The sequence below is a fragment of the Vulpes vulpes genome, chromosome 13 (assembly GCF_048418805.1).
Source record: "Vulpes vulpes isolate BD-2025 chromosome 13, VulVul3, whole genome shotgun sequence".
Taxonomy (NCBI): domain Eukaryota; kingdom Metazoa; phylum Chordata; class Mammalia; order Carnivora; family Canidae; genus Vulpes; species Vulpes vulpes.
The window spans coordinates 119412228-119440188 of NC_132792.1; the positions used below are offsets into that span (position 1 = coordinate 119412228).

The 27961-nt window shown below is 52.7% G+C and overlaps 1 protein-coding gene across 3 annotated transcripts; it reads right to left on the reverse strand.

Annotated features, from left to right (window-relative positions):
* Positions 1-15196: 15196 nt before the first annotated feature.
* Positions 15197-27285, reverse strand: LOC112918975 (ETS translocation variant 3). Of its 3 annotated transcripts, none has more exons than XM_025997370.2 (6): positions 27091-27285; positions 25262-25320; positions 24418-24655; positions 23076-23191; positions 16209-17267; positions 15197-15508 (listed from the first exon to the last, which is right to left on the reverse strand). In XM_025997370.2, exons 2-6 carry the CDS (start codon positions 25305-25307, stop codon positions 15420-15422), a joined length of 1548 nt encoding a protein of 515 aa, XP_025853155.1. In that variant the 5' UTR covers positions 25308-25320; positions 27091-27285; the 3' UTR covers positions 15197-15419. The 3 variants fall into 3 exon arrangements, with proteins under 3 accessions (XP_025853155.1, XP_025853156.1, XP_025853157.1); XM_025997371.2 differs by having other exon boundaries at positions 25262-25317; positions 27091-27173; XM_025997372.2 differs by lacking the exon at positions 15197-15508 and having other exon boundaries at positions 15846-17267.
* Between the last annotated feature and the right edge of the window lie 676 nt (positions 27286-27961).

Here is a 27961-nt window from a genome sequence, read left to right on the forward strand (position 1 = left end):
TCCCAGCCAACTCCCTACCCGAATGCTCCACAGCTGGATCCACAGCTGGTGGGGTGGGGGCCAGCCCAGCTGCACACCTGCCACCCAGGTCCCTTACCTTGGTGCAGCGCTGTCCCCTGCTCCGTCCCCTGCTTCTTCTGGCGCACTCCTCGCCCAGCGGCCCTCGCTCATCACACACGGAGTTAGGGTTACTTAAAATGAGAGCAGGATCTCCAAGCTCCCAGGGGAGCCGATGTGGTTTTCAGACAATAGCATTAACCCTTTGGGGGCCAGTGGCACCATGGCCCGCGCACCCCCTATCCTCGGTGAGGGCTGGGGTGGGAGGGCGTGTCTCTCAGCAGGTGCTTAGCACCAGAGCCTGCCTCTGGGGCCGGTGGCTCCTAAAACATGAGGCCAACGTAGACACAGTATGAAGGTGCCTGCCGTCGGTTGGAGGTTAGAGGAAGACAGACACAAAGTGTGGGGAAGTCCTACCAGATGTCTACCCTTCCCTAATAACCAGTCCTTTCGAAGGGAACTTTCTGTGGAGCTAGAGCCGGGTCCCCAAGAGAGTCCCGTGCGAAACCTGGGCTTCTTCCCACCACCTGATCCCCGACCCCCTCTCCCCCGGGGTCCCAGGCCCCTGGCCTGCACACAGGGAGCACGGGATCCTCACATCTAATGATTTCTCTGAGTCGTGAGTATTAGATGATATGAATGGTTTACCTCATGCGTTTTCTCTGAGGATTTTCAAGCACCTATTATATATCTTTCTTCCTGGAGTTCTGGAAAATGATTTTTTTCTTTTTTCTATAATATGACTCAAAGCCAGACGGCAGGAAGAACTTCCAACCCAGGCATAACACACCAGACAAGAGGAAGTCAGTGCAGGGGGGGTGGGTATCCTGCTACAGAAATAGTAGGATGGGGGAAAGGGGTAGGATTCCAGAATACTCTGGGAGGGGATGTTTTGGGCACCTGACCTCAGGAGGGGCTTCTCAGGGGAAACCAGAGCCTCTGTCTTGAAAGTCCTGGGGGCAGAGGACCCTGGAGGACCCTGGAGACCATGGGGCCTCCAGCCCTTCTCCCCAGGCTCCAGGGGGGAGGAGGACATTGTCAGCTGTCATCAGGGAATCAATATGATTTTCTTGTTTTCCTCCCTGGCTCTGGGAGGCCAAGTTGCCCTCCCCCCTCATTACACAGCCCCTCCCAGCCCCAGCTGATGGAGGGCCATGGAATTCAATTCTGGGGGTTGTTTTCTGGTTAAATCAACCGAAGCTAACATGACGGAAAGAAAGGTGAGAGAGGGAGAGGATGATTGATGGGAGAGATAGGCTGCTGGGGGCCACAGGGAGAGGGTCCTGGGGGGCACAAAATGTGTGTCTTGGTTGTTGAATGCAGGCCGAAAGGGAGCAGGATTAGCAGGGACCAGGCAAGCTGGAAGTCCATGGGGGATACAGAGGTGCCGCAGGGGAACTGAGGCTGGCCCTGAGACGTGGTGCCCCGACTTCCCTTAGGTACCATTGGCCTGTGCTCACTCCAATAAGCATCTCAGCCATATGCACCATCACCCCATTCCAGCTCCCTCCAGTGAGGACGCAGGACTGTCAGAGTTAGGTGCCAGAAGCCACTGAGGCCAGGAGGACAACTTGCCCCTCTCCTCTCCATGAAGGCCTTGCCCTATCAGAGGATCTTCCTGGGGCACAGACCCTGAAGGGGGGACTGAGACCTTGGTCTGGGGCCTGGACTCTACAGGGTCGTGCAGACCACCCCTGCCTCACAAGTTCCCCTGAGAGGCAGTATCTGGGTGGCCTCCAGGGAGGGAGGCTCCTGGCTTTTCTGCTTTCCCACTTCCTGCCATTGCCCCAGCTCCCAGGAAAGTCCCCCATGTCTCGAACTGTAAGTCCTTGCGGGAACTGACAAGCTGCCTCTGGGCCTGTGAAGGTTTTCACCTTTCCTCTTGTGCTGCTCCACATACTTCCCTGCCCACTTCCTCCCATATTCCCGTAAAGCTGATCAACGCAGCAGCCCACCTGCCCCATCTGGGTCACACCCAGGGGGCTGGGCCAGGCACCAGGAAGCCAGGAGGTGGGCACAGACACTGGCTTCTGGGTTGGCACACTGGGCCTCCTGTTTCTTCCCCAAGACATAGGTAAATGGCCTAGGGCCCTCTGGGGATGGGGGTCCCCCACTCAAATCCAGCCCTTTCCTTTGCTCTTGTGAGCACCTGTGGTGTATGCCTGGATCGGGGGCTGCTCTACCAATGATGGCTGAGTGAATAACCCAGAAGGCACCCAACCAACATCTCACACTAGCCAATCCCACTACCCTGTTCAGAACGGCCCTCAAAACCCTTAACTTCATTGCCTTTAATTTTACGCTGCTTGTTCCAGCTCCCTAATTTTCCTGACACAGGGACACAATAATGGGCGCCAAGTGAGGGGCCGTGGAGACCTCAGTCCCGTCTGGAGGCGGCAGCCCTTCCCACTCGGGGCTTGGAGCCGGCTCTGGCCATCTCCCAGGGTCTACCTGGAGGGGAGTCTCCTCCCCAGGCCTCAGCTTCCCGGCCGACCCCAGGGCTTGGTGGCACAGACTCAGACAAACCAAAGGATGCTCTGCTGGAGCCTGAAGGATGAGCTTCCTGTTCCTACTCGAGGAACCAGCACGAGCCTACGGACACTGACACTTTGGTTCAAGACCTCATCACCCCGCACGGTTCTCTGAGGCCTTCCTTGGGCTTTGTAACCACCTGACTCAGAACGGGCAGGACAGGAGATCTGGGGTGGCTCAGACCCAGGGGGCCCTGCTCCGGGGCTGCACAGGGTGCGAGGTGGGGCCGCAGACGTGAGGACCAGGCAGAAGGAGAAGGACAGGCCTCTCCTCCCTCCCTGCGGGGTCCCACCCCAGGTCATGGCAGCTGATGGACTGGAGCTGGGGACGGGGCCGAGGCCAGGACAGGTCTGCTGGCCGGTCCATTGTGACAGTCGTGACAGAGACTAGACACAGCGGGGAGAACAGGAGAAGGGACACCCCTGAATGGAGGGATTCAGGGCACAGGGATGCTCCCAAATGCAGGGGTCAGGCTCCCCGGTGGCCACGATGGAGGAGGACTAGGGACCTCAGGAGTGGAGGGAAGACAGGAGGAGGGGTGCAGGCCAGGCTGGGCCCCTGGAAGCAGCCTTAGACCTGGGTGGGGGAGGGGCGGCAGCACGGGAGAGCCCCAAGTCCCTGGCTGTGGTGTCGGTGGAGACTCTTCATGTCCCATTAGTGGCAATGGAAGGTGACATGCGGGATCGATACCAATCGAGGCAACAGACTCCCAGTAATAAACCCATTTCACTCTTGCTCCCCAGCCCTGCCGGCAGCCCCGAGAGGGAGCCAGGGCCTCCCACGCCTGCCCCCCTCCCCGGAGAGGCTGCTCCTGGCACTGGGCAGGGCCCCCAGGGGGTGTACTAGTCGGTTCTGTTGGGCCCGGGTTGGGGGCCCCCCCGGTCCTCCCAGGGAGCAAGGTTGGACAGGCCGGGAGGAGCTGGGCTCACCTCCCAAATCCCAAGGCCAACCAGGGAAAGCTCTGGAATGTGGAGAGCTGCTCACTCGTGGGCACCGGTGAAGGTGTCTTTGTGTCTCTGAGTGGGTGTCCGCCCATGTCTGTCGGCAGGTGTGCGTCTGTGTGTCTTGGAGGAACCGGGGAGTGAGTGTGTGTCTCTGTGTGTCGGCCATGTGGTTTCACGCGTAGGTGTTCATCAGGTTTTGTACTTGCAGCATGCGTTGTTGGCCTGCTTATGTGTCCATCTGTGTCCATGCACACCTGTCTCTGGGAACGTGGGGGTGTGAGCCTGGAGCTGTCTGCATGTCCGTCTGAGGGTGTGTCTGCGTTTCTGTGGATGTCTGCTCCTGGTGTGTGGGTTCTGCTTTGTTTCGAAGCCTGTCAAGGAGCGTCTCGGTGCATATGTGTGCGGGTGTCTGTGCGTATGTCTGTGTGTGTGACTGTGTGTGTCTGTGTGTGTATGTGTCTGTGTGTGTATGTGTCTGCATGTGTTTGTGTCCATGTGCTGTGTATGTGTCCGTGTGTGTCTGTGTGCGCATGTGTGCGGCTGTGTGTGCATGTGTGTGTCTGAGTACATGTGTGTCCGTGTGTGTCTGTGTTTGTGTGTCTGTGTGCATGTGTGTCCATGTGTCTGCGTTTGTGTGTCTGTGTTTGTGTGTGTGTCTGTATGTGCCTGTGTGTATGCGTGCGTGCCTGCCTCTGTATCCTTGTACTCGGGGCAAGTGCTGCTCTCCAGACCCTGCCCGGATCCAGGCCCTTGAGCTGGACCTGAGGCGTGAGCGTCCTGCCCTGCGTGGGACCCAGAGGTTGCCCCCCGGATTTGGGAGCTTCAGCATTGGAATGGAGATGGCCCCACACATGCCAGGACAGTCATTCCTCCTTCTCCAGGCCTCACAGCAGGAGGCCAGAGCAAAGGGCTGGGCAGGGGCCTGGCTGGTGGATGGAGAGGCTGGAAATGTGGAGACATTTGAGTGGAAGAAGAGTTGGGGTGGGGAGGCTGCAGGAATGGCAGGAGGAATGCAGGTGACACAGAAACTTCCACACAGTATGAAGACCAGACACGGGGGAAGGGGGGCGGAGGGCTTATCCTCTGCCCTGGAGCACCTATGGAGAAGAGCTGTGGTGGGCTCCGAGGGCACTGCTGGCAGAGGGTGCTGAGGGAGGCCTGCGTGTTTGTGGCAGGGAGAGCGCACCGAGAGGGCCCAGTGGGGGCAGTCACCTCTGCACACCACCCCGCACTCCCCAAACCTGCCTTGCTCCCGGACCCCTGCGTGCAGAATGCATGCGGATGCCCTGCTTTCCTTGCAGGGGCCAGAAGGGGCCTGGTTGGCCCTGGGTGGTAGGCATGGGTGCAGTCAGGGGTTGGGAGGCTGAGCTGCCGTCGGGTCTCTAAATTCCACCTGGGGGAGTTCCAAGCCATTGCCTTCACCAGGAATTCCTGTGCCCACCTTCCCGCCTGGCACATGGTCTCAGAAAGTTCTGTTGACTAATTTGTAGCTTTGCCCCTGTTCGTGAAAGTGCTGGCTGCCCTCTTCTCGGGGGGCTGAGGCAAAAGTGGCCCTTCTGTTCCCTTCCATTCCCTGGCCGCTCCTGCCCTTAGCCCCCTGTCCTGCTCTCCCTCCCACTACTTAGTACTTAGGCTGCACAGGGGAGCACAGGGGAGCAAGGGCCGCCAGCCAATCATCCCTGCAGCAGTCTCTGCTCAGAGGGGACCTGGACAAGCTCCAGCCCGCCCACCACCGAGGCTCCTCTAAGAGAGGTCCCCTGCTGTTCTGTCTCAATGCAGTGCTTTTCAAATTGCCCTGACATTGGCTCTTTGGCACCTAGGAGGCGTTTGAGGGGTTGAGATTTCATTGTCTTTGGAGGTCACATAAGGCTTTTATCTGTTTTATAAACCAAGTTCTCAGTAGAAGTTTTGCAGACAGAGCTCCAACATTAAGTACTTTTGCAGCCTGGTCCACTCCTGGCATGGGCAGGTGCTTGTGGGGGAGAACAGACAGGCACCTGCTCCCCGCATCCCTGCTCCACGGGTACATCTGGGACATAGACTCCTCACCGTTCGAGTCATCTGGGCAGGGATTCCAGGGTGACAGGAGCCCAGAGCGTGGGCAGGACGGGGGACATGGCTGCTGGTGGATGTGTCCCCTTGGCCACAGACTGCAGATGACCTGACTCCAGGGGTACCATTTGCAAATGATAATTTCAGTATCAGCTGCCCCCGTCTGCTTGACCGGTCTGTGATTTCTGGAAGATGGTCCAGGCCCCTTTGCTGCTTGCTCCCCTCTGGGCCTTGTCTTTTTTTTAAAGATTTTATTTATTTATTCCTGAGAGACACAGAGAGAGAGGCAGAGACACAGGCAGAGGGAGAAGCAGGCTCCATGCGGGGAGCCCGATGTGGGACTCAACCCTGGGTCTCTAGGATCACACCCTAGGCCAAAGGAAGGTGCTTAACTACTGATTCACCCTTGCGTCCCTGGGCCTTGTCTTTTCGTCTTTGGTCTTCCGGTCCTCAGATGGGTCTGTGTCCTCCTGCAGATGGGGGCTCAGGAAGCCAGGAGCTATTGCTTCTCAGACTGGGGGCTCCCTGGGGAACCCTGTTCCCCCCCCCCCCTTCAGGCTGTAGACCCCTGGGGAGGGTGAGCTCCCTTTCCTGGTTCCCGTTCCCCAGGTTGCCTGGGCCTAGGGGGTGGGGGGCTGGGCAGGGGGTTGCTGGGGAGGGCAGGAGGGGCTGTAGGGAGGCCAGGGCCCTGTGGATAGTAGTTAAAGAAGTGGCAGGAGGCAGCGAGGGGGGCAGGTAGTGGGCATCAGGTCCTAGTCTGGGAGCGATGGGTGGGAGGGGTGAGAAGAGGCAGTGGAAGCTGGAGCCCTGGACTCTATTTCCCCGGCTCTGTCCTGGACCTTGGAGCCCAGGGGGCAGATGCTTCCACTCTCCTGAGCCAGGAAGGGCTTCTTGAGAGCGCAGAGCTCAGGGGCCGGGCCCCCTCCTCCGTCTGCCCCAACACCAACCCAGGGCAGGCTAACCAAACTTCTGTCTACACATGCTGTGTGTTAAGGAGCCTGTGTCAAGCTGCTAGAAGAAACAAGAGGGAGAGAGAAGGGGAAGCCAGGAGAATGCACAGCTCAAATGAGACCCGAGATAAAGCAATTACCTGATCAATACGGGTGAAATTGAGTAATCTAGCAGATCAATACTGTGGGCAGGCAGCTGGGGGGGGTTCCCTGCCCACCCTCCTGCCCTGTATTCCTCTCCCCTCATCCCCTCCCTCCCCCATCCTCTCGCCCAAGGGGTATGCCACCCTCTCCAGTTCCTCTAGGCTGCTGTCCTGGATGCCATCTCCTCTTCCTCCATCTCCCCCTGGGGACCCCAACCCAAGCCAGCTGGGTAGCCAGCTGCCCATATCTGTGTCCTGGGGGCATCAGATAGGACTCTGAGGACAGAGCTAGGTCTGCAGGGACCGAGGCCCCCCATCAGCCAAATCCACCTGGAGGGAGCTGTGTTCTGGTTACTGGGTCACTGAATATACACACTAACCTCCCAGAGCTGAGCACCTGCTCCGACCCCATGTGGGAGGGGGGAGCTGGGAGGAGCCCTGGCTGCAGCTCCAGCTCCAAAGGTGACCTGCAGGTGTTGACAGCGAAGGGCACAAGTCCCTCTGGGGACTGCCCAAGGTAAGAAGGGGGACTTGGGGCCTTGTTTTTTTTCCAGAAGGGGCGTGGGGTGAGTGGGAACTCCTTGAGGATGGTGGGAACACCAGAGCTCCTGCCTGCCCAAGTCAGCATTGAAAATTCCCCAGAACAGGAATATTGCAGCTTGCTGGAGATGCTTCAGTGCCTGAGAGGCCCTGGCCCTGGAGGGATGGGGGTAGGGTGGGGGTGTCCTGATTACCCTGCGACCTGCAGGACTGAGGCTCCTGGTGGTGCATAAGGAGAGTCTTTATTTGACTCTGAAATCCCAGGACAGAGCCTGGCACGGGGGCAGGTGCTCAGGAAATGCTACTTGAATACATGAATGACCATGGTCACCAGGCCACCATGGGTCTGGCATTTCAATGCATTATGTGGGCATGTTTGTCCCTACGGCGTGAGTCCCTGGAAAGCAGGGACCTGCTGTCTATAGGCACTGTGTGTGGCCTGGAGGCTGTCCCCGCAGAGCACCCCCTCCCCAGGTTCTTGCTTCCAGACTCCACAAGCTACCCTGAGGGAATTCAGGGGCCTCTTTCCAGCCACTGAGACTCCTGCTGCCTTCCTGAGGTGGGGGTGGGAGGGTGGGTTGGGGGTGCTGTCCCAGGTCTGGGTAGTACTCTCTCTGGTAGCTGAGAGGCAGGGAGGTGTTGGGGAATTCAGGAACTCAGGCTGGGGCCTGGTTTGGCTACATACCTGCCCACTAGTGGTGTTGACCTTCCTTGGCCTTCTCTTCATCTGCAGAATGGGGGCAGTAACAGCGCCCGCTGCAGAGGGTGTGTCGGGGTAAGTGAGTTCAAGGTGAGTACTTTCAACGTGGGGGTGGAAGCAGCTGGCTAGTCGACAACACACAGGACTCAGTTTCCCCTCCCCTCTCCTTCCCATCAGTTGCTAAGAAGACAAAACCATACAAAGAAGATGCCCTCCTAACAGCAGATTAAGCCGGTTGCCCTCCCTGAGGAATGGGGGCGGGGTGGGGCAAGGAAGTCTTAAGGGCATACCAGAACAAGGGGTCCCCCCCCAACCAGTTCAAGGCTGATCTCTGCCCCCTGGAAGGAGGGGTCCCTCCATCCTCTTGCCTCTGCAGCAACCCCCCCTCCCCGAGGTCCCTGCAAGACTGCAGGTAGAGGCCAGAGGTGGGCCTCCACTCTGGGACTGAGGCTGTTGCAGAACAGCGTCTGGGCTGACGTCTGGCTGGGGCCAGTGTCTGCCAGCCGAGGCAAGGCCCTGCAGCTTCTTGGGTTCCCAGGCTCAGCCCACTGCTCCGGCTGCCCGCTCTGTCACCTGCCTAGACCTCATCCCCAGATCCTGGAGGCCACCGCCCCCTGGGGGTTCAGAGCCCCTGGGGACCCCTCCTGGGGGGGCTGGTCTGCACTGGTGCAGGCTCTGATCTCTGATCTTTATCCCTCTCAGGTCAGCAGTCAGCCCGGTCCCTGCAGCCTGTTTGACCAGAGCTAGGGCCCCTCCCTGGGCCTGTGGCAGAGGCCAGCTTCCCCTCTTGGGCTCCGGAGTGGACATGGGGCCCGACAGCATTGACACATCAAGGCTAGGGGCCCCCCACTGCTCCCAGTTCTGTGCATCTGATCCTTACAGGTGCTTCGCTCTTGCCTCTGAGGCCCAAGGGCCATGAGTGGGGAAAGCAAGGGACCCGGAGTCAGGAGGCTGGTTTGAATCGTTGGACAGGTCACCCACCCTGGGCCTCATTTCTGTCTGCTGTGAAACAGATATCCTAGCATCTCGGTGCCCTCTTGAGAGGGGCAAGAGAGGGAGGTGGAGGCACGAAGCCCAGCAGCACAGGAACAAGCTGACAGAATGGACCTCAGAGAAACATCCTGTCAGTCCACCGAAAAAATAATTTTGAGGGGCACCTGGCTGGCCGAGTTGGTTGGGGGAGTGTGTGACTCTTGACCTTGGGGTTGCAACTTTGAGCCACATGGTGGATGTAGAGATGACTTAAAAATGAAATTTTTAGGGGCATCTGAGTGGCTTGGTCATCCAATTGGGTCACCTAGTCAGTGAAGCATCTGCTTCCAGCTCAGGTCATGATCCTGGGGTCCTAGGATTGAGTCCGCATCAGGCTCCCTGCTCAGGGGGGGTCTGCTTCTCCCTCTGCCCCTGCTTCTGCTTGTGTGCTCTCTGTGTGTCAAATAAAATCTTAAAAAAAAACTTAAAAAGATTCTGAGTACTAAGTGCTTTATGTGCATCATTTCGTCTCCACAACCACCCCATAAAATAGGGAGGTTGAGGCACAGAGAGGCTCTGTAATCTCCTAGCCAGTAAAATGGCAGAGGTGGGACTGTGGGAGCAAGGCTAGCGTCAGCTTCTCTCCTCTCCTCAGAGTGTCAGCACACCCTGTGCTGGGACAAGGGCCCTGGAGCCTGACTAGGGAGGAGAAACTGGAGTGAGGGGCTGTCTAGACAGCAGGACTTCTTGGGGGTTTTCAGCTGACTTACTGCACATCCTTTATTATTTGTATTTTTTATTATTTTATTTTTAAAAAGATTTTATTTATTCATGAGAGACAGAGAGACAGACACACAGGCAGAGGGAGAAGCAGGCTCCTCACAGGGAGCTCACTGTGGAACTTGATCCAGGACCCCAGGATAATGACCTGAGCCAAAGGCAGATGTCAACCGCTGAGCCACCCAGGCATCCCTATTTTTTTTTAATTTATTTTTTATTTTTTAAAGATTTTGGGCAGCCCTGGTGGCTCAGCAGTTTGGTGCCTGCCTTCGGCCTTTGGCCCAGGTCGTGATCCCGGAGACCCGGGATCGAGTCCTGCATCGGGCTCCCTGCTTGGAGCCTGCTTCTCCCTCTGCCTGTGTCTCTGCCTCTCTCTGTGTCTCTCATGGATAAATAAATAAAATCTTTTAAAATAAATAAATAAAAAGTAAAGATTGTATTTATCCATTGGAGAATGAGGCAGCCCGAGCTGGGGGAGGGGCAGGAGGGAGAAGCAGACTCCCCACTGAGCAGGGGACCTGACCTGGGGCTCAATCCCAGGACCCTGAGGTCATGACCTGAGCTGAAGGCAGGCGCTTCATCGACAGAGTCACCTAGGCACCCTTGCACACACTTTAAAAACATTTTTTTGGCCGGTCCAGGGGCAGGTGAGTGAAACTGGACCACGTAGGTAATCCCAGCCGGGGGCAGGACGGGAGAGACCCCAAAGGGGCTGTCTAGGAGCATCCTTAGTGGGAGGGGTGTTGGTTCATTTCCTTCCTGCCCACATCTCCGTGTGGACACTGATAGGGAGCACAGGCTGGGTGTGCCTGGGGGCAGGGGCAGGTGTGCAGCGAAGAGGGAGCATGGCCCCAGGAGGGAGACAGCATGAAGGTGGCGGTGGGAGGGAAACTGCAGGTGCAGCAGTGGTGGGGGAGGCAGGGGGCCAGGGATCAGTGCCTTCAGCACGTGGCATGTGAGCTTGCCACAGATGCTGGATACAGGAGGGCCACTGCCCCCCAGTCTCTTCGTCAACTCCAATCCTGCATCCCGACCCCACCCACCAAACCCACTTTGCTTCTCGTCACCCATCCACCCCACACACGGCTGCTTGGTGCCCTCAGGCATCAGCATTGTGCTGGACACTCAGGCTCTCGGCTTCCTGAGTGGCCTGTGAGCAGCTGGAGCAGCAGGGCGCCAGCAGCATGAAGGTGGTGGTGCTGAGGTCCAGGTGGGCACCGGGGCAGAACCCGCCAGGGGGTCGCGACAAGCCTGGCCTTGCCATCTGAGCCTTGTTCTGGAAAAGATGTAACAGGCCAGGTAGAGGCGAGGGACAGAGAGCGTTCTGGGCAGTGGGCCAGAGCAGGTCAGCGGCCTGGCCTCATGCAGAGCACAGGTACTGGGCCTTGCACCCCAACCACACCAGTGACCAGCTGTGACCCAGTCTGCTCCGTAAAATGGGGGTAAACGGCACCTGCCCCAGGGTCATTGCTCCCCCTGCAGCACAGGCTGTGTGCGGGTAACCTGGAGCCCCCAGGCTAGTAGCCAGCCAGGCGCCTGAGGGGCTGAGCCTACCTTCTCCCCTCCTGCTTTCCCTGTGCACCACCCCCTCCCTGCCTGGCACCTGCGTCGTCACCACACAAGGTGGCACAGCCAGACGCTTGCAGCTTGGTCTCAAAACTAAGGCCCAATTTTGTTCCTAACCCATCTGTCTCATTTTGCTTCCAGCAGTGAGAGGCTGGGGGTGGGTGGGTGGGTGGGGGATTGGGGAGCACTCCAGGCACGAAGGTCTGCATCTGAGCTCACTCCCAGCTTGACTTGGGTGGCTTCAGACTCAACTGGTCTGTCACTTCATTTGTACTCAAGCAGCAATTTTTTTTTTTCAAGCAGCGATGTTAACAGGCTGGGTGGCCCCCAAGGCTGTGACTACCATGCTCCTCACCAGCTAGCCCAAGTTCTTGTAAAGTTCTGGGGCCAGCCACTGCTAGCAGAGTAAATATGCCTTCCCTGGGAATCTCCTAAACCTTCTGTGATCTGCCCTAGGTTGCCTCTCCAGCTTCACCCCACATTGATCCCAGACTTTCTGAACTCACAGGACCCCTCAAAGAGGAGTCAAATTGAACATCTGGGCTGTGATTCTACAAACGTGGGGACCTTAGGAGGTGAAACGAATGACAGCCTGGCACCATCTTTCCTAGGCTGGGTTGGGGGGCATTTGACATCACAGTGAAGACCCCCCCCCGCCCCGGGTCCCTCTGGATTCCTGTCCTCTACTGGCTTCCCTAGTACTGGCTTGTGACATACCACACAAAACCACCTTTATTGAGATAGAATTCACATACCATAGAATTCACCCTTTCAGAGTAATTGTGACTCAGTGGTTTTTATCAGCACGAACTGCAGAACATACCCACCCCTCCAAGAACAACACATGGCCCATCAGCAGCCCTGCTCTCCTCAGCAATCGCTGGGTTTAGGTTCTGTCTCTAGACTTGCCAGTTCTGGACATTTCCTAAACAGAACCATACAAAAGCATGGCCTATCGGGTCTGGCTTTGTCACGCACGGTTTTATTTTTAAATTTTTAATTCTAAAGTAAGCTCTGTGCCCAATGCGGGGCTTTAACTCACGACTGTGATATCAAGAGCCCTGTGCTCTACCAACTGAGCCTGGCTGGCACCCCTCTGCCGTGTACCCTTAAGCCTCAGAACAATCTTGAGGTAGAAATTTCCCCCACGCACTCGTGTCCCTGGCTTCAGCTGTCCTTTATCTAGCAGCGGCCACTGACGCCAGGATGTGGACAGTCCCCCAAAGCTATCAGGAGACCTGTTTCCTCACTGTGCTGGCACCTGTGCAACAGGACATAGGATGGGTGGGGTGAGTGGGCACAGGCTCGGCAAGTTCTCGGCCACGACCATCATGGAGTAGCATGTCAACACCATCAACACCCTGCAAACATTACTTAAAAGTATTTTTTTATTTAACTTTAATTTCTGAGGTAAAATACTTTTTTTCTTTCAACTTCCATAACAAAATACAGAGCTATCAGATACCCCTGGAAAAAATATGTATATTATACATATATTTCTATAACATTACATCATATATATATATAATATATATGCAAAAATCTGAAGACTTTATAGAAAGTGGAACATCTAAAAGGCACTGCACAATGGAGTCGATTACTTACATCTATGTACATATACACACTTTATTCTGCTGAAGCGGATAACTAGTGAAGTAATCTTTCACATGTGAATGTCTCACTCACAAATCCCTGCCTCACAATTTTTTAACTCAAAGAACACCCAGATATTTCAAAACAAATCAACTGATTAACCACCCCCCCCCCAATGAAAAATAGAACAGTTCTTGAAAGATTGGGTTAAATTTTTTAAGCAAAATTAAAATATATGTTTCATTACCCTTTACAAAACAAACAGTACAAACATAATTATGGAATAAATAAAACACAAGGGACAAATAGCCAACTGACTACCCGCATGGTGAGAAGTGATGTACTTCAACTATGTTTTAATGCTTCTGGAAGTTTCTTGGCCCATGGAGGACTAGGGTGCAGTATTTCCCTGTGTTAGCTAGCGAGCTGGTTTAATGCAGTGCAGCCTGAAGACTGGGTTGGAGGGACCTGGGAGTCGTTTCATTACACTTCTAGCTGTCCTCAAAAAAAAGGGGGGAGCTCAGCCATGCTGGATGCTCTTAAGAGATCTCTACTGTTTTTCCTATAGTCAAAAAAGCAAACTGTTTACATGAACAAGTTCTGATTAATGAAATTTCAAGATTCGTAGCTGCAAAGTTTTAAAGATTTGGCACATTGAAATTTGGAAAAAATGGGGGAGGAAACAGGTCTGTTTTTGTCTCCCTTTCCCACCTGCCACCGGGACAGTGATGAAAAGTGCATGAGAAAGGCCTGGCTCTGTGCCGGGCTGGCGACAGGTGCTGCCAAGAGCAGGTCCGGAAGGTGAGAAAGTCCCCTCCCCCGCACCCTGGTGCCCCAGGAACTGCAATGACTTCCACATTCCCACCCTGTTCCTGAGTGAGCCCAAGTCTGGCTCTGTGTAAGGACCCCTGCACCCCCTGCCCCAGCCCCAGTGTGCAATGCAAATCAACCAATGATTTACTGGTGGAATGGCAGTCAAAGGAAACAGTAAAAACACCAAATAAGTTCTTAAAGCCGAAAAACAGTTTTCATGGAGTTGAACATTTTTCGAGTGTGTTTTTCAAGTGTAAAAGCAGTGACTTTTTGTTCAAACAGAAGCAGCATCTAGGAATTAATTCTGGCACTTGGGTTCCAGGGGGTTCCAGGTATGCATTGTGGATTTTTCTCCCTCTTATTTTAAAGGCCTCGAGTTTCTATTCCTGAGTTCATACTGACACATGCTGGCCCTCGGCTCTCATGGACAGACGGGGGCCGGCCAGCCTCCCTGGTTAGATTGGGCAACGCCAAGCAGAGAGCTGTCCTGCACCTGCCTGGGCTTGCTTTCTGATCCGAGGTAAGAGGTGCAGAGAGAGAAATGGACAAAAACAACCAACCAGAAGGAGCCTGAACAGGGAGCCCTTTGCAGCCTGACCAGAGCCTGAGGTGACAAGGACTGCACTCCCGATCCCTTCCCTATGGAAAGACAAGTCACTATGTGGAACTTGAATTGGATGAGGAGGACTTGCCAGACAATAGCACGATGGATGCAAGTCACCCCAAGCCACCTAACAAACCACTCACCTGCTCTGACCTTTTCTGCCCTCGCTCACGCACTCCTTTCAAAAAGAACTCCCCAGCCCCCCGTAAAAGACAACCCTTGAGTATTTATCAGTATAGACTTCATTTAGGCTAAGGTGGAGTCGGGGATCTCTCCCAATTCCTAGATGCCACCCCTGTGCCCACTTCTTGCCTCCATCGGATACAAAGCCTTCTACTCTATCCTGGTCTCTATGTCAGGCAGATATGAGCCACTTCAGCATCTCCTCTGTATACCAGAGATGCATGCAAGCACACTTGGGTGGTAATGGCTTCTCTCTGCCCCCTCCCAGGCCCCTTTTGCTTCACGCAAGAGCAATACCTGCCTGTTCCTTTGTGCTGATGGGAAAGGGCTTTCCCATGGAGAAACAGCTCCTCACTGTAAACTGGAGTCTCATGTAGGATGGTCAGCTGATCACGAGAATGAGAACAATCTAGGGGAATGGGTACGGCAGGAATGGCACCACCATGACCACCACAGGACAGACAGCAACTCTGTCATTCCTACCAGGCTCTGGCATCTGGCTGCCTTCTACTTCTATCCACCTCTGCTTTCAGCCTCGACAAACATCCACTTGCAACCCAGCTACCTTCTGCACTTCCAGGTAACATCTGCCCCGAGCTCCCACAAATCCCACCTTTCTGCTCCCCATCCTCATGAAGTCACGAGGGGACAACTAAATACCAGCTCGAAATTTAACCATGTTTCAACATTCCTGGGTCATCTGAAAAGTTGTCCGTGCCCTTTTACAGGTTTATGTTGACAGACCCGTATCACGTGAAAGTGTGTTCATTGTTAAGGCTTGACTTAGGAAACGGTCAGAGAAGCAGACACAACGCAGACATCTCCAGGGTCGTGCTGTCCAGTGAACTCACAGTCACACTGTGGTTTGGCTTTCCAAACCCACAATGGAAAAGGAAAAATGAAGATCATTTTTGTGTTTTTGTTTTTAAAGGCATTGGGTTACTTCCTCCTGCCCTCTTCTTTCTTCCCTGAATGAGAGCTTACAACTCCTCATGGCTTCTTACCAGGTGAAGGAGGGGAAAGTCCAAGGAGCCTGCAGCAGGGCTTCCCGCCTCCCAGCCCCCGGGACGGCTCGTTTCCTGCAGACGGATTTTTAAAAAGGAAAGGAAAAAATGCCAAACAACAAAGGAAGAAAGAAAAAAAAGCAACATCTGAACATCCCCCTGTCCCAGTAAGACTGAGATTACCTTATTCTTTCCTGAAGGAACTACACAGAAACATTGCAGGCAACACACTCTGTGTTCATGGTCTCTCGCTGCTCAACCTCCCCACTACACCCTATCCTCTTCTCCCTCTCTCAATCCGAGCAAAAGAAATTCATTAATGGCTTTTCATAGATAAATACAATAGAAAAGAAAGAGGTCTGGAACCTGAACTATAACAGGACCAAGTGAACCCTGGCCCCCTGGGAGTTTGTCAGAAAGTATAAGCCTCCCCAGAAAGCAGAGGCTCTTTCCTCCTTTCAGTTCATGACCCTTCCCATGTGCTACTCACCAGGAAAAAAGTGTGTTCACATCCCACCTAATTTACAACAGAAGATACCCATCCCATCCCCCAAACATAAAAATACAAGTCTATGCCCCTAGAATGATCAAACCAGTCTAATTCCCTCCCTCCCTCCCCCCCACCCCCGACCCTGAAATCTCGCTACATAAATACATGTATGCATTTGATTATAGTATAAACAGCTCCCGATCCACTTCCAGTTCTAAGCATCAGCAGCTGCCGTGGCCAAGCCCTGCGGTCCTGACCCACTCCAGAGGAACTTGCCGTTCTTACTCAGCTCTCGAGCTTCAGGGTCATCATTCCAGCGCCGCTTCAACCGGAGCTTGGGGGGCATCAGGGCATCTTCTTTCTTCTCAGGTGCGCTGGGTTCTCTGCCGGGCCTGTCCTCACTGTCTTCAGTCACCTCCAGGGGTTCCTCACTTGGGGTGCTCATGGAGAGAGAGGGCCAGACTGGCGCAGCTGGGCGGGCAAAGACAGTGCCCTTCTCCTCATCTATGGTCCTACTTGGCACAGCGCCCTCCCCATGGGAGCGCTCCTCCTCTCGCACCAACTGCCTGAGACTCTCGGGATCCTTGTCAGAGGCTGGCTCCACCTTAATTCTTGGGGGGACAGGAGCCATGGTGGGAGCAGTGATGGGGGCTGACTCCTCACTGCTCTCTACCCTCTCCCTGTTCTTCCGCCCAGCTGGCGGCGGCTGCAGCTTGATAGAGAACTGGGCCGACTCCTCTGGGTGCATTTGGCACTGCAGTGGCGGGACCATGAGTCCTGGGTAACGGGGAAATGTCCGGGGACTCAGATGGTAGTTGAACACGGAGCAGGCTTGAGAATGAAGGTAGTGTTTCATTTCCTCAGGGTTGAAGGAGAAGCAGCTGCTGCTGGTGAAGGGGCTCAGGCCTGGGGACGGGCTGTAGGAGAAGATGGTGGGGGTCAGGGACAGGGCCGGTGAGAGGGGGACGTTCAGAACACCTCCACGGCCAGGGAGCGGAGAGACAGCAAAGGGACTGTGGGGGTCAGGGTACATCCCTGGCCTGGTGAACAGAGGAAGCATTATGTCGGGCTTGCGTTTCTGATGGCCAATCCCTCCACCAACGGCACTCCGGGAGGACAGAAGATCCACGCCCCGGCGCCAGTCAGTGGTGGAGCCATCCTCCAACTCCGGAAGCTCTGCCTTTCTATCAGTGCCGTTACCCGACTCCTGGCCAGAAGCAGTTAGGGAGCTGGCAGAGAACCGCCCTGGCTGCACATCACTAGTTGGAGAATGTGTGTCCAGAGGTGGGAAATGGAACCGGGAAGAGGCGGTTGGCACTGGTGGCGCACTCTGGGGAACCACACCTGTGAAGGTGGAGAAGACGAAGCCACTTTAGAAGACTGGTCACTCGTCAGCACACTTACTTCTGCTACAGTGAGTCCAAGATGTTCCCATCTCAATACGACAGGAAGCAAATGCTCCAGCCGCACTGGATCCCTCCGCGCCCCATCTTTCCAGAGCTCCCGCTCAGCTTCCTCTCCCCAAGCTGACTGCCGTCTCTCCCCAGTCTCTGCCCACTCTACTTCCCGACATTCTGTGCTGCCTGAGATACCTTATACCTGTTCATCTGTACTCTACACCATCAGTTCCATGAAGGTGGGGACTTCCTACTACTGTTCACAACTAGTCGTAAAGCAGTTCGTGGTTAACAACCAGAGGGTGCTCCGGACAGATTAGCTGAATGGATGGATGGGCACACTAGCCTTCTCTTCCTCTCCAATCCTAAATACCTCACCTCTTGCAATTCTTTGCTTGGTAAACAGTCTTTTTTTATTTTCATGGTTTTGGCTTTATCTATCAAGCAAGCAAACAAACCAAACACAAATAACACTGGAAATGACACGCCACGTAAAGCAATGCATTAAAAGCCCAAAGACTGCACCTCACATTCACGGACACAAACAAGACCACGCTTAACAACAGAAACAGATTAAAAAAGAAAAGGCCATAGGTTTATGAGAGTAAGTTGTTATGGTAGACCTTTTATCATTTCTGATATAAAATCACCACAGATCCAACTATTTTTCGATCTCTAAATTTGTTTTCCTCTAACAAATTCTATATAGTGATCTCCACTCCCATCTCACTTTTTTTTTTTTTTAATTTTTATTTATTTATGATAGTCACAGAGAGAGAGAGAGAGAGAGGGGCAGAGACACGGGCAGAGGGAGAAGGCAGGCTCCATGCACCGGGAGCCTGATGTGGGATTCGATCGGGGTCTCCAGGATCGCGCCCTGGGCCAAAGGCCGGCGCCAAACCGCTGCGCCACCCAGGGATCCCCCTATCTCACTTTAAGTGCTCCTCAGGCACTGAGGAAGCTGGACCCCTTCCCCCTTACTCCCTCTCCCAAGTCTGCCTGCTAAAACTGATACTTGAATCGCAGAAGAAACCAAAACCACACTAAACATGTTAAATTCAGAGGCCCACAGCTTCTCCACTCCCCCAAAAGGTCCTTTTATAAACAAGGAATAAGAAAGGTTTGCCCTCAGGGGCGCCTGGGTGGCTCAGTTGGTGAAACATCTGCTTTCAGCTCAGGTCATGATCTTAGGGTCCTGGGACTGAGTCCCATGACAGGCTCCCTGCTTATTCGCCTCTTCCTCTGCCTCTCCCCCCGCTTGTGCTCTTTCTCTCTCAAATAAATAAAATCTAAACAAAACAAAAAAACCCACCCCAAAAGGTGTGCCATCAGGGGCCTCAGAGCCCCTCTGGGTTCCTGGGACATACTGGTGACTTACGATTAGTGATGCTGTCAGGAGAGCTCTTTATACTCTGAGACAGAAATAAGGGAGAAGGAAAAATAAGAAAACCCTAGACGGTATGAAGCCTGGTATGGCTAGGGACTGCCCCCATCAGCAGCCTCCTTTGATTTCTGGGGTAATGGGCACCCTCAGCCAGGTCTCCTGAGTTGGCTGCTATGTACACTGTGGTTTTGGAGGCACATGTGACTGAAGGACACGGCCAGAGCAGCACGTCCCGAAGTGAAGTTCCACAGGAACTGCTCTGCAGGGCTTTGTCCCCTAAAGCCCATGACTTGATCTTACAATGACACATCACTTCAACTTAACCTCAAAAAAAACGTTAGCATATATAAAAGAAAAAAACACATGTATCAACAATGCCAATCATTAGTGAATCTAGAGAGGGCACACGGATGTTCACAGTTCCATTCTTTCTCATTTTTCTATAGGCCAAGAGTATCTCTTCTAGCAGTGTATTACAGCGGCTAAAATTCTATCTTTTTTGATACATTTGGGTCTTGATTTTATATTAAGGGCATATCTCTTGAAAAGCAAGAAAGCACTTTCAATGTGTTCTGAAGGACTATAGGAGTATAATGGAATAAGGGCAGGGAGGGTCCTATCTCCTGAACAAGCTAGTTTTTTTTTTTTTTTTAAGATGTAAAAATTTACTTATTTGACAGAGAATGAGAGATCACAAGCAGGCAGAGTGGCAGGGAGAGGGAGAAGCAGGCTCCCTGAAAAGCAGACAGCCCAACGTGGAGCTCGATCCCACGATCCTGACTGAGATCATGACCTCAGCCAAAGGTAGACGCTCAACTGACTGAGTCACCCAGGCACCCCTAGTTTTGTTTTTTCAAACTAGAGGGTATCTCCTTCTTTACACAGGTAAAGATACACTGTAATTCTGTAAGAACACAGAACACACAGCACTTTCTAAATGAACTTAGGAATGGTGTAACCTATGAGCAGTGCTGGAGGGAACACGCTGGACCCTCATCTCTGAGGAAGTACAGCAGCTCTACTGTTACATGGGATATGTTAGGAGAATAAATCTGAATCTAAGATGTTGTTTGAAAAAGTAAGCTTCCTGCTTCAACAACTTTGAATAACACTGCTTTGGAAGACAACCACCTTCAAGGAGCCACTATGAAATCTGAGTAGCAAGGTTAGAAAATCTGGGTTTGAATCTCAGTTCTGGCACCTTGTACCCCAAGGCCTGTAACCAACTGGCTTCTGACCCTCCTTTGGCAAAATGGAAATAACAAGACCTTTGCCTAGGTTCAAACCCTGGCTCTACCACTTATTAGCTGGGTGACTCTGGATAATTTACTTACCTTTCTGTGCCTCATTTTCCTTACCTGTAAAATGGATAGCAACAGGACTAATACTCATGTTATAAAAACTAAAATGGTTAGTATTTTTATAAAGGCCTTAGAATAGTACTGACACTCAGCAAATTTCATGTTAGGTATTTATTAAAACAAGTAATTTTTTATTACACAATAATCACAATTTAAAAACAAAAACTATAAAAGGCACATACCATTTGAATATGTACCATATGTTAGACAAGAATAGTAGAGCCATGTTAAATTTCCCGGGTGTATTAATGTTACTGAGGTCATGGATGAGAATGTCCTTGTAGTTAGGGAATATGTGTGGAAGTACACAAGGGAGAAATGTCATATCTGAAACTTAACCTCAAAAAAACTTAGAAAGCATATATAAGAGAGAAAAACACATGTATCAACAATGCCAATCATTAGTGAATCTAGAGAGGGCACACGGATGTTCACAGTTCTATTCTTTCCCATTTTTCTATAGATTTAAAGTCTTCCAAAATAAAGAGAAATATAAAACACCAGGGTGGCGGTGGGGAGGCAGAGAGAGAGGTGTCGAACCCATTCCTGAGCTGGCCGGTCCTGCCCTGCCAGGTAAGCACTTTTCCTAGTATCTTCTGTATTTTCCCAATGTTTCTTATCCCAATAAATGTTAAAATATATATATATATATATATATATATATATATATATATATATATATATTTTACAACATGCTTTTAAGAATAAAAACGAAATACCTAGTATCTTCCATACCATTCAAATGCATTCTACCCTAAACTTTGACAATGAGGAAGATGGTAGGGGAGGAAGGGAGAGCACTCATTGTACTTTTTACTATAAACCTCTGAATTATTTGGGTAAGTATCACCATCATCTACACATAATCTTTCTGACCTCCAGAATCAAAATCCACAAGAGCTCTGTTACTTAGAGAGCTTGTCACATTCCACAGTTATTTAGAATTGTGCTAAACCTCATCTATCTTATCTCTCCTGCTAAATTTTAAGTTCCTTGAGGGAAAGAACTCCTCCATAATCTTTTCTTTTTGTCTTTAAGACTTAACACATAATCTGTGGAGCAAATGAAGGAATCCTAATTCAGGGTAGGAATGTATGACCTATTCAATAAAAGCCAGGTTTCAAAAGCTTCGTCTCTCAGGAATGGCTTCCTGAGAAACCATTCAGCATGTAACTGGACTCAGCCTGCCCATGTCAATCTTTGGTTTAGCTATTCTCCATAATTTTCTCATTTGCAAAATGTGAATACTGAGACACACACTTTATAGCAGGCTGGGAAAGTAGAATGTGGTAATTCACAAAAACACCAAGCAAAAGTACCTCCATGAAGTAGATGCTCAATAAATGTTATGTTTCCTCGTCATCATAAAAGTTAAACCCAAAATAACACTTGGCCTCTTTGCATCAAAGTTCTTTATGAACTAACGACTCCCGCTCTTTGGGGTTATCTGTACCTAGGATGTGAGCAATCAAGTATATATCTAAACGAAATGCACACTGTTCTGTTTTCCCTATGACTTCATTCCTTTAGGACCTTGAGCTTTGTTAAGGATCAATGATGGTCCCACTGCTTTCAGGCAGACCAGGCTGTGCTAGGCCATTACCATTAGGCTAGCAGACCAGAGTCTTCCTAGAGTGAGGATCCAGGTTTTCTCCCCCTGGAAGGGCATGTTACTACCAAGGGCTGATGGGCATGCCCTGTTCCAGGCTGCCCACGTGGCTGGACTTCTGGGTTTAACAGACGAAAAGGGGTCAAAGACATAGAACCAAACCAATGAAATCCTTTTTGGGGCAGGAGGTAGCGGTATGAACACCAACATGTTCTTCAAAATTGCTGGTATACCCATGTGGAGTCCCAATTCCTTTAGGTACACAGGAAGGGGGCCAGAATGAAAACTAGAGGAAACGAGATTCCAGTGGCTAGAATAGGTCTGATTTCCTAACACCTCTCCCTCAGGCACAAGGAAAGAAAACAGGTTGTAATTAGAGAGATGCATTCCAATACCATTTTTTTTAATGCATGCCCCAGGGACAGGAGGGAGTGGCTATAGAAGAGATGGAACTGTACCGATAGCAGCATCAAGCCCAAACTGCCCTAACTTGTTGTGTGTAGTTAATTACCTATCTGCAGTGGATCTCACCATTATATTCTCAGCCACACCCCCGCTCTGATTTTTCAAGTTTCTTCCACAACTTTTCTCTGAGAAGTTAGAATATTGCAGCATCACAATCAGATTTCTTGGCCTTAACACACAATAACACAAAAACAAGAGTACCAATGGACTGGTCAGAAACTAGTTAAATATAACCTATGTTCTTATGGAGGGAGAGGTCTTGCCTCTGAAACGAAACAAAACCAAAATCCTTCTAGGAGACTGGACAGAGGCTGACCTCATACCTTTGTGAGGAGCTGGGATGGCAAGCTATCTGTGGAGAGCCTGAAAAGGAAGCCTGGCTGCCCTTAAGAGCAAAGAAGGTCAAGTAACCCCAGATCTTACTCTGAGGAGGTGTTGGTACAGATCAAAGACACTGCTTTTCACTGCAAACATATGAACCTCCCCTTCTGTGATTAAGGATGCTGTGGTTTTGATGATATTCACTTGATAAGGGAGAGCTTGGTAGTTTCATAGAAATTCGGAAGTGTTTGTAGAAACAGGTTCTTGTCTATGAAAGAGCCGCTGGGCAGGGTGTTAACGCTGTGAGTTCTGAACTGAAAGCTGAACACGAACCTATGGAACATAATTCCTAAAGAGGACAGCGGAAAAGTACCTGGGAGACACCAATAATATGCACAAAAGAGAACCAAATAAACAACTAAACAAATCTCTTGACATAGCAGAGCCTGTCACTTCCCATATGGGGCAGAGAAACCTGAGCAGGACCCTGGGGGCAATCCCCATGACTCTAGTGTTTCTAAAAATTCTTCAACATGGTAGGTCTCAGACTTGGGTTTTTAAAGTTCTTTCTCAACTCAAAAAATTCATTCCCCACCAAAAGAATTAGCTTCTTACCACTTGACCGAATGTTGATGAATGGGTAGTTGGGCATCACCAGCTTGTTGAAGTTAAATTTATAAGTAAACCTTTTCCCTTTTGTTTTATGAAGGATCCTCTTGTTGTAATAGTATCTGTAAAAATAGGAACATGTGTCAATTTATCTTCTGGCTACTGACAATTTTTTTTTACTGACAATTTTTGATACATTTAGGTAACCACTGAGATCTACAGTTCTGTGCTCTTTGACAGTTCTGTGCCATTCTTTGACAGCCTGGCCTTCATGTTAGGGCTGGGAGACTTACTCAATTTTCACACTAAGTTCTAGTCCTTGGCTGGAGCTTTACAAAGATAATCTCACTTTGAGATCCTAAACACCTATCCTAGCCCCAACCACCCTTCTCCTCCATCACTCTACAGTTTCAATTCCATAATCCATTTCCTTCCTGTTTCCCTGTGTGTCACTGTCCTGCCCAGGTGGGGGCAGACAAGTCTCTTGGGAGACCTGATATGGTAGGTCCAGAGGCCTGAGCACAAAGAAACACAGAACTGTTTTGTGGTGGCAGGTCAAACAATCATATACCCCAATCTGAAAAACAGCAGGCAGCCTGGCCTGCTTCACTTTCACAAGGTGTGAGAGGCTCTGGCACAGCTGCTGCCCGGATCTGACATTCAAGGTCACTAAGAATGAAGAGAGGCAGGGGACTCTGGTGGACCTAGAGCCTCTGGCCTGGCATCTATTCAGCAGCACCGCTTACAAATGGCCTCCTGGCCCCTAGAGGGCAAACAGGTTATGAAATGTAAAAACTGACAAGGGGGAAAAAAGAACCTGAGAAAACCTTAAGTGGTCAATTTTTAGACGTTTGGACAGAGCAACCTTTGGACTGACAACTGAGCTCACAGATATGGTTCCTGAACAGTGAGGTCAGAACCATTCAATGAGCCCTCCTCCTGTGTGCTTTGCTTGCTTCACTTTGCCCACTTTCTTCCAGAAGAGCCTAAAGAGAGAAATTCTAACAGATTTCCAACAGGAAAGTCTAAACTAATCTTCTAGATTATAAACAAGCTCCAATCCATGTTTCACCACACAACCTCGCCCACTATAGAGCAGAATCAATTGTCTGTCAGGACGCAATGCCAACCACGCTGGAATTCCCTCCTCCATATATCCAAAGATATGCTTTCCTCCTGGATCTATGCTAGTCAGATTCAGCAGCTCTTCGACTCCCACTAAGCTATACGTTATTCACTTAGTGCAGTCTCTTACCACTTGATACCCTTTCAACCCAACATTCACCCCAAATGCTTAGTCTCCCTCTGGTCTGTTAACACCGTGGGTCTGGGAATCCTTTCCTCTCACCTGAGGGCCCGGCTCAGCTTGTCATAATTCATCTGGGGTTTGCACTTCCTGCGGCCCCAGAGGCGGGCCACCTCATCTGGATCCTTGATGACAAACTCCCCGTACTCTCCCTGCTGCCAGGCGATGACATGGCGGAACTCCTCCTTCTGCAGCAGCTCCAGGATGAAGTGCCACAGCTGGATCTGCCGGGAGCCCGGGGATGACTCTGTTTTATAGGCCCAATCAGGAAATTGATACCCTTTAATGTGAAAAGGGCAAGATGAAGGCAGTCAGGAGTTAGGTGCATACATATCAGGATCCCTGACTTCACATTCCAATGCTCAGAATCCCTAGAGTGCTGTGCAAACATGTCATAAACACCTCTTCGGTCAGCCAGGGCTAACCACAACAGGGGAGAGGAAAGCAGAGAAATGTCACCTTTCTTGTGGCAATCATTTGATCTGCTAGAGCTGGACAGCAGCACCCAGGTGTGCCAATGTCTCACTCTTTCCTGCATTACTAAATCTTACACCTACTGTCCACGAGGGCAGGAACGTTCCAACAGAAACAAAGAGGAAAAACGAACTAACATTTTAGGGAAATAAAGCTGAAAACTCCTTACCCCTGAGGGTGGAACTGTGTTTCTAACAGGGAGGAGACTCTAAAGCTTGGGATAAAGGTGTGGTGACTTGACATGTTAAATATACATCCATAAGAAACAAGCCTCCAACTGTGCTAGCTGTATCCACCCAGTCAAGAGGCTGTCTAGTCATGGACTGACATTTGTGAACAGAGCCCAAGTGGAGAGAAAAGGAACCCCTGAGGGACATTCCTGGTACATCAGAGATGATTAACTTCTGCTCACCTCCACCTCCTTCTGGCTTTTCCACGATGCTACAGCCTGCTTTCATTTTCGCCCTCCTGCTGAGAGACAGAACCCACATCAATTACTTTAAGGTGCTATTTATTTACTCATTCTCCTCCCAAGGTTTTCTCGCACAACCTTTCCCCAAACTTCCTTTCCCTCCTTATGTAACCCTCTTTCTTTCAAATATGTCACCTCCAAACTGCTAATCCTCAAGTCATCAAATGATGGTCCTCAGGTCATCAGCTTCAAGGGCCATAATTATCTCTCACCTGACTTTAAACCACAAAGTGTAAACACTGTCCTTAATATTTGCTTTCTTCCTCCTGACTAGCCCTTTAGATGTAAGAAAAGAAGAGCACAGTGAAATGGGTCCACAAAGGGAGCCAAAACAAGCCAAACAAGCCTGTCTATTACTAGACAGGCCCAGATGCCAAGACACACATGCCTGAGTTCACCGAGATGTGCCAGTTTTTAAAGAGTGGAAAAAAAAAATCCAAGTCCATCTGATGGCAACTCAAGAAAACATATGATTTTGATTTCTTTTGCTGAATTACACGAGATCAGAGAAGGAAAACTCCTTCGAGTCAGAAACGAATCCCCTCCTCCATGAAAAACACCGTGGGATACAGGAAGTAAACAGATCACATGTACAGTTACATTACTTTGAGAAATACTTTTACATTTTCTCCTTTTAACAGGAAGGAAAAAAAAAGGCAGGCATTTCTGAGAACCTTCTGTTCAAAAAGCGCAGGGAGTCTTGCTGTGATCTGAATTCATTCCATCCAGATTTACAGTTCCTCAATAAATTTCCTGTTCCTGGCAACAAGCAGCTTTGTATCAGTCAATCCTTTAGCAAAAACGGAGGGAGAGGCGGGCAGGAGAGGGCAGATCTAAGCTCACTGTTCCCTAGGGTGGATGACAGGGCCGCAGCACCCACATTAGCGAGAGCACTCCTGGACGGAATGTAGGTGCCTCAGTGGCCTCAGGCTGGGGTGGGGGCAAATTCCTAATCTTGGACGTTTCATCTAACCTCGGATTCCTCTAGATCCTTAGAGCCTTTTTTCTCACCATATACATTAAGATAATCAGCGAGTTTGTCTATAAAACTATGAGGACGACATAAACAGCCCAAAGGAAGAAGAAAACAGACGCACACAGAGACACGCAGTCCCAGACACAAGACGCACAATCACAAGGCCTCGAGCCCGGGCAGGAGCTTCCTGCGCTGGCTGCTCCCACCTCCAGCTCCCCGCCGCTCCGGGAAACCGCCCGATGGCTCCGTCGGAATGCGGGGCCTCCACTCCGCCGCGGGAGTGCCCTCCAAGCGCACGACCCCGGGGTCCGGACCGCGCCGCGGCCAGGACTGGACCAGGAAGCTTCCCCCCGACGCCCCGGCTCCCCGATCGGTCCCTCGCCGGGGCCCGCAGGCGCCTGTCCGCGCCGCCCGCAAATTCACCGCGAGGCCGCTCGCCTCGAGTCTGCAACCCCCCCGGGCCCTCGCCCTTTCTCAGTTCGCAGCCGCTCCCGCGAGGGCGAGGCGCGCCGAGGCCGGCGCTGTGGCTGCCCCGCGGCGGCCTGCGGCCCGGCTCCCAGCGCCCGGAGCCTCCCTCCCCGCTGCCTCCCGCCGGGCCGGCCTCGCTCCGGGGCCCCGCGCAGCCACCGCACGAACGCGTCCCGGGTCCCCGCCGCCCCTCGCACACCCGTGGCCCGCCCGCCCCCGCGCTGCCCGTGGCCCGGCCGGCCCGGGAGGCGGCCCGACCCCGGGGACGCCGCCCGCGAGGCCAGGGGCCGACCCCGGAGGGCCCGGCGACGAAGCCGGGACTCACCTTTCCCCGGCGCGGCCCGTCTTCGCTCCGGTCTCCGCGGCGTCTCCGGCTCCTCCTCATCCACCCTAGCAGGAAGTGACCTCCGCGGCCGCTGTCGTCACTTCCGCCCATGGCCGGGGGCGGGGCCGTCCGCCACCTCCCCGCCTGGGCCGCGCCCCCGGCCTGCTCCTCCTCGCCGCAGAGGCCGACTTCCGCCGCCCGGTCCCCGCCCCCGCCCCCGCCCCCGCCCCCGCGCTCCCCCCGCCGGCGCCGCGCTACGTCACGCCGCGGAGGACGTCACGCACGCTCGCGGACGGCGGGGTGGCCCCGACGGCGGGCTGGGGGCCGGGGGCCGCGGCGCCGGGGACCTCTAGTCGCCCACCTCCGCGGACGTCGCAGCGCTCTGCCCCCCGAGGGCCTTCCGCGCTGGGGAGCGGCGCCGCAAGTGCCCCGGGACCCGGCCGCGCCGCCCGAGCCCTCTCCGTGTGTGTCCCCCGTTCCTGCGTGCAGACCCAGCAGCAGTTGACTTGCCTTCTCCCTGGGTCGCTCGGAAACATCCTTTCCTTTTCTTCCGCTGTGCTCTCCGCGCGGGCGGTCGCCAGGGCCAGGTCCTTGCCCGGAGCCCGTCGGGGGGGCGGGGGGCGCCCGCAGCCCCGGCCCCCTCCCCCTCCCCCTCCCCCTCCGCAGGCCCAGTGGAGCCCGGGGCACCAGCCTACCTGGAGGGCGGGGAGGAGCCGCCGCCTTGAAGGGCTGCCGGGGCCCCGGGGGCACCGGTACCTTCCGAGGCCGCGGCCGGTGCGGGAGCCCCCCCCCCCGTACCCCCCCGTCCGTGCTGCTTCCACTGGCCGCTCTCTAGCTGCTGATGGCTTAGCTAGTAACCATTAACTAATAA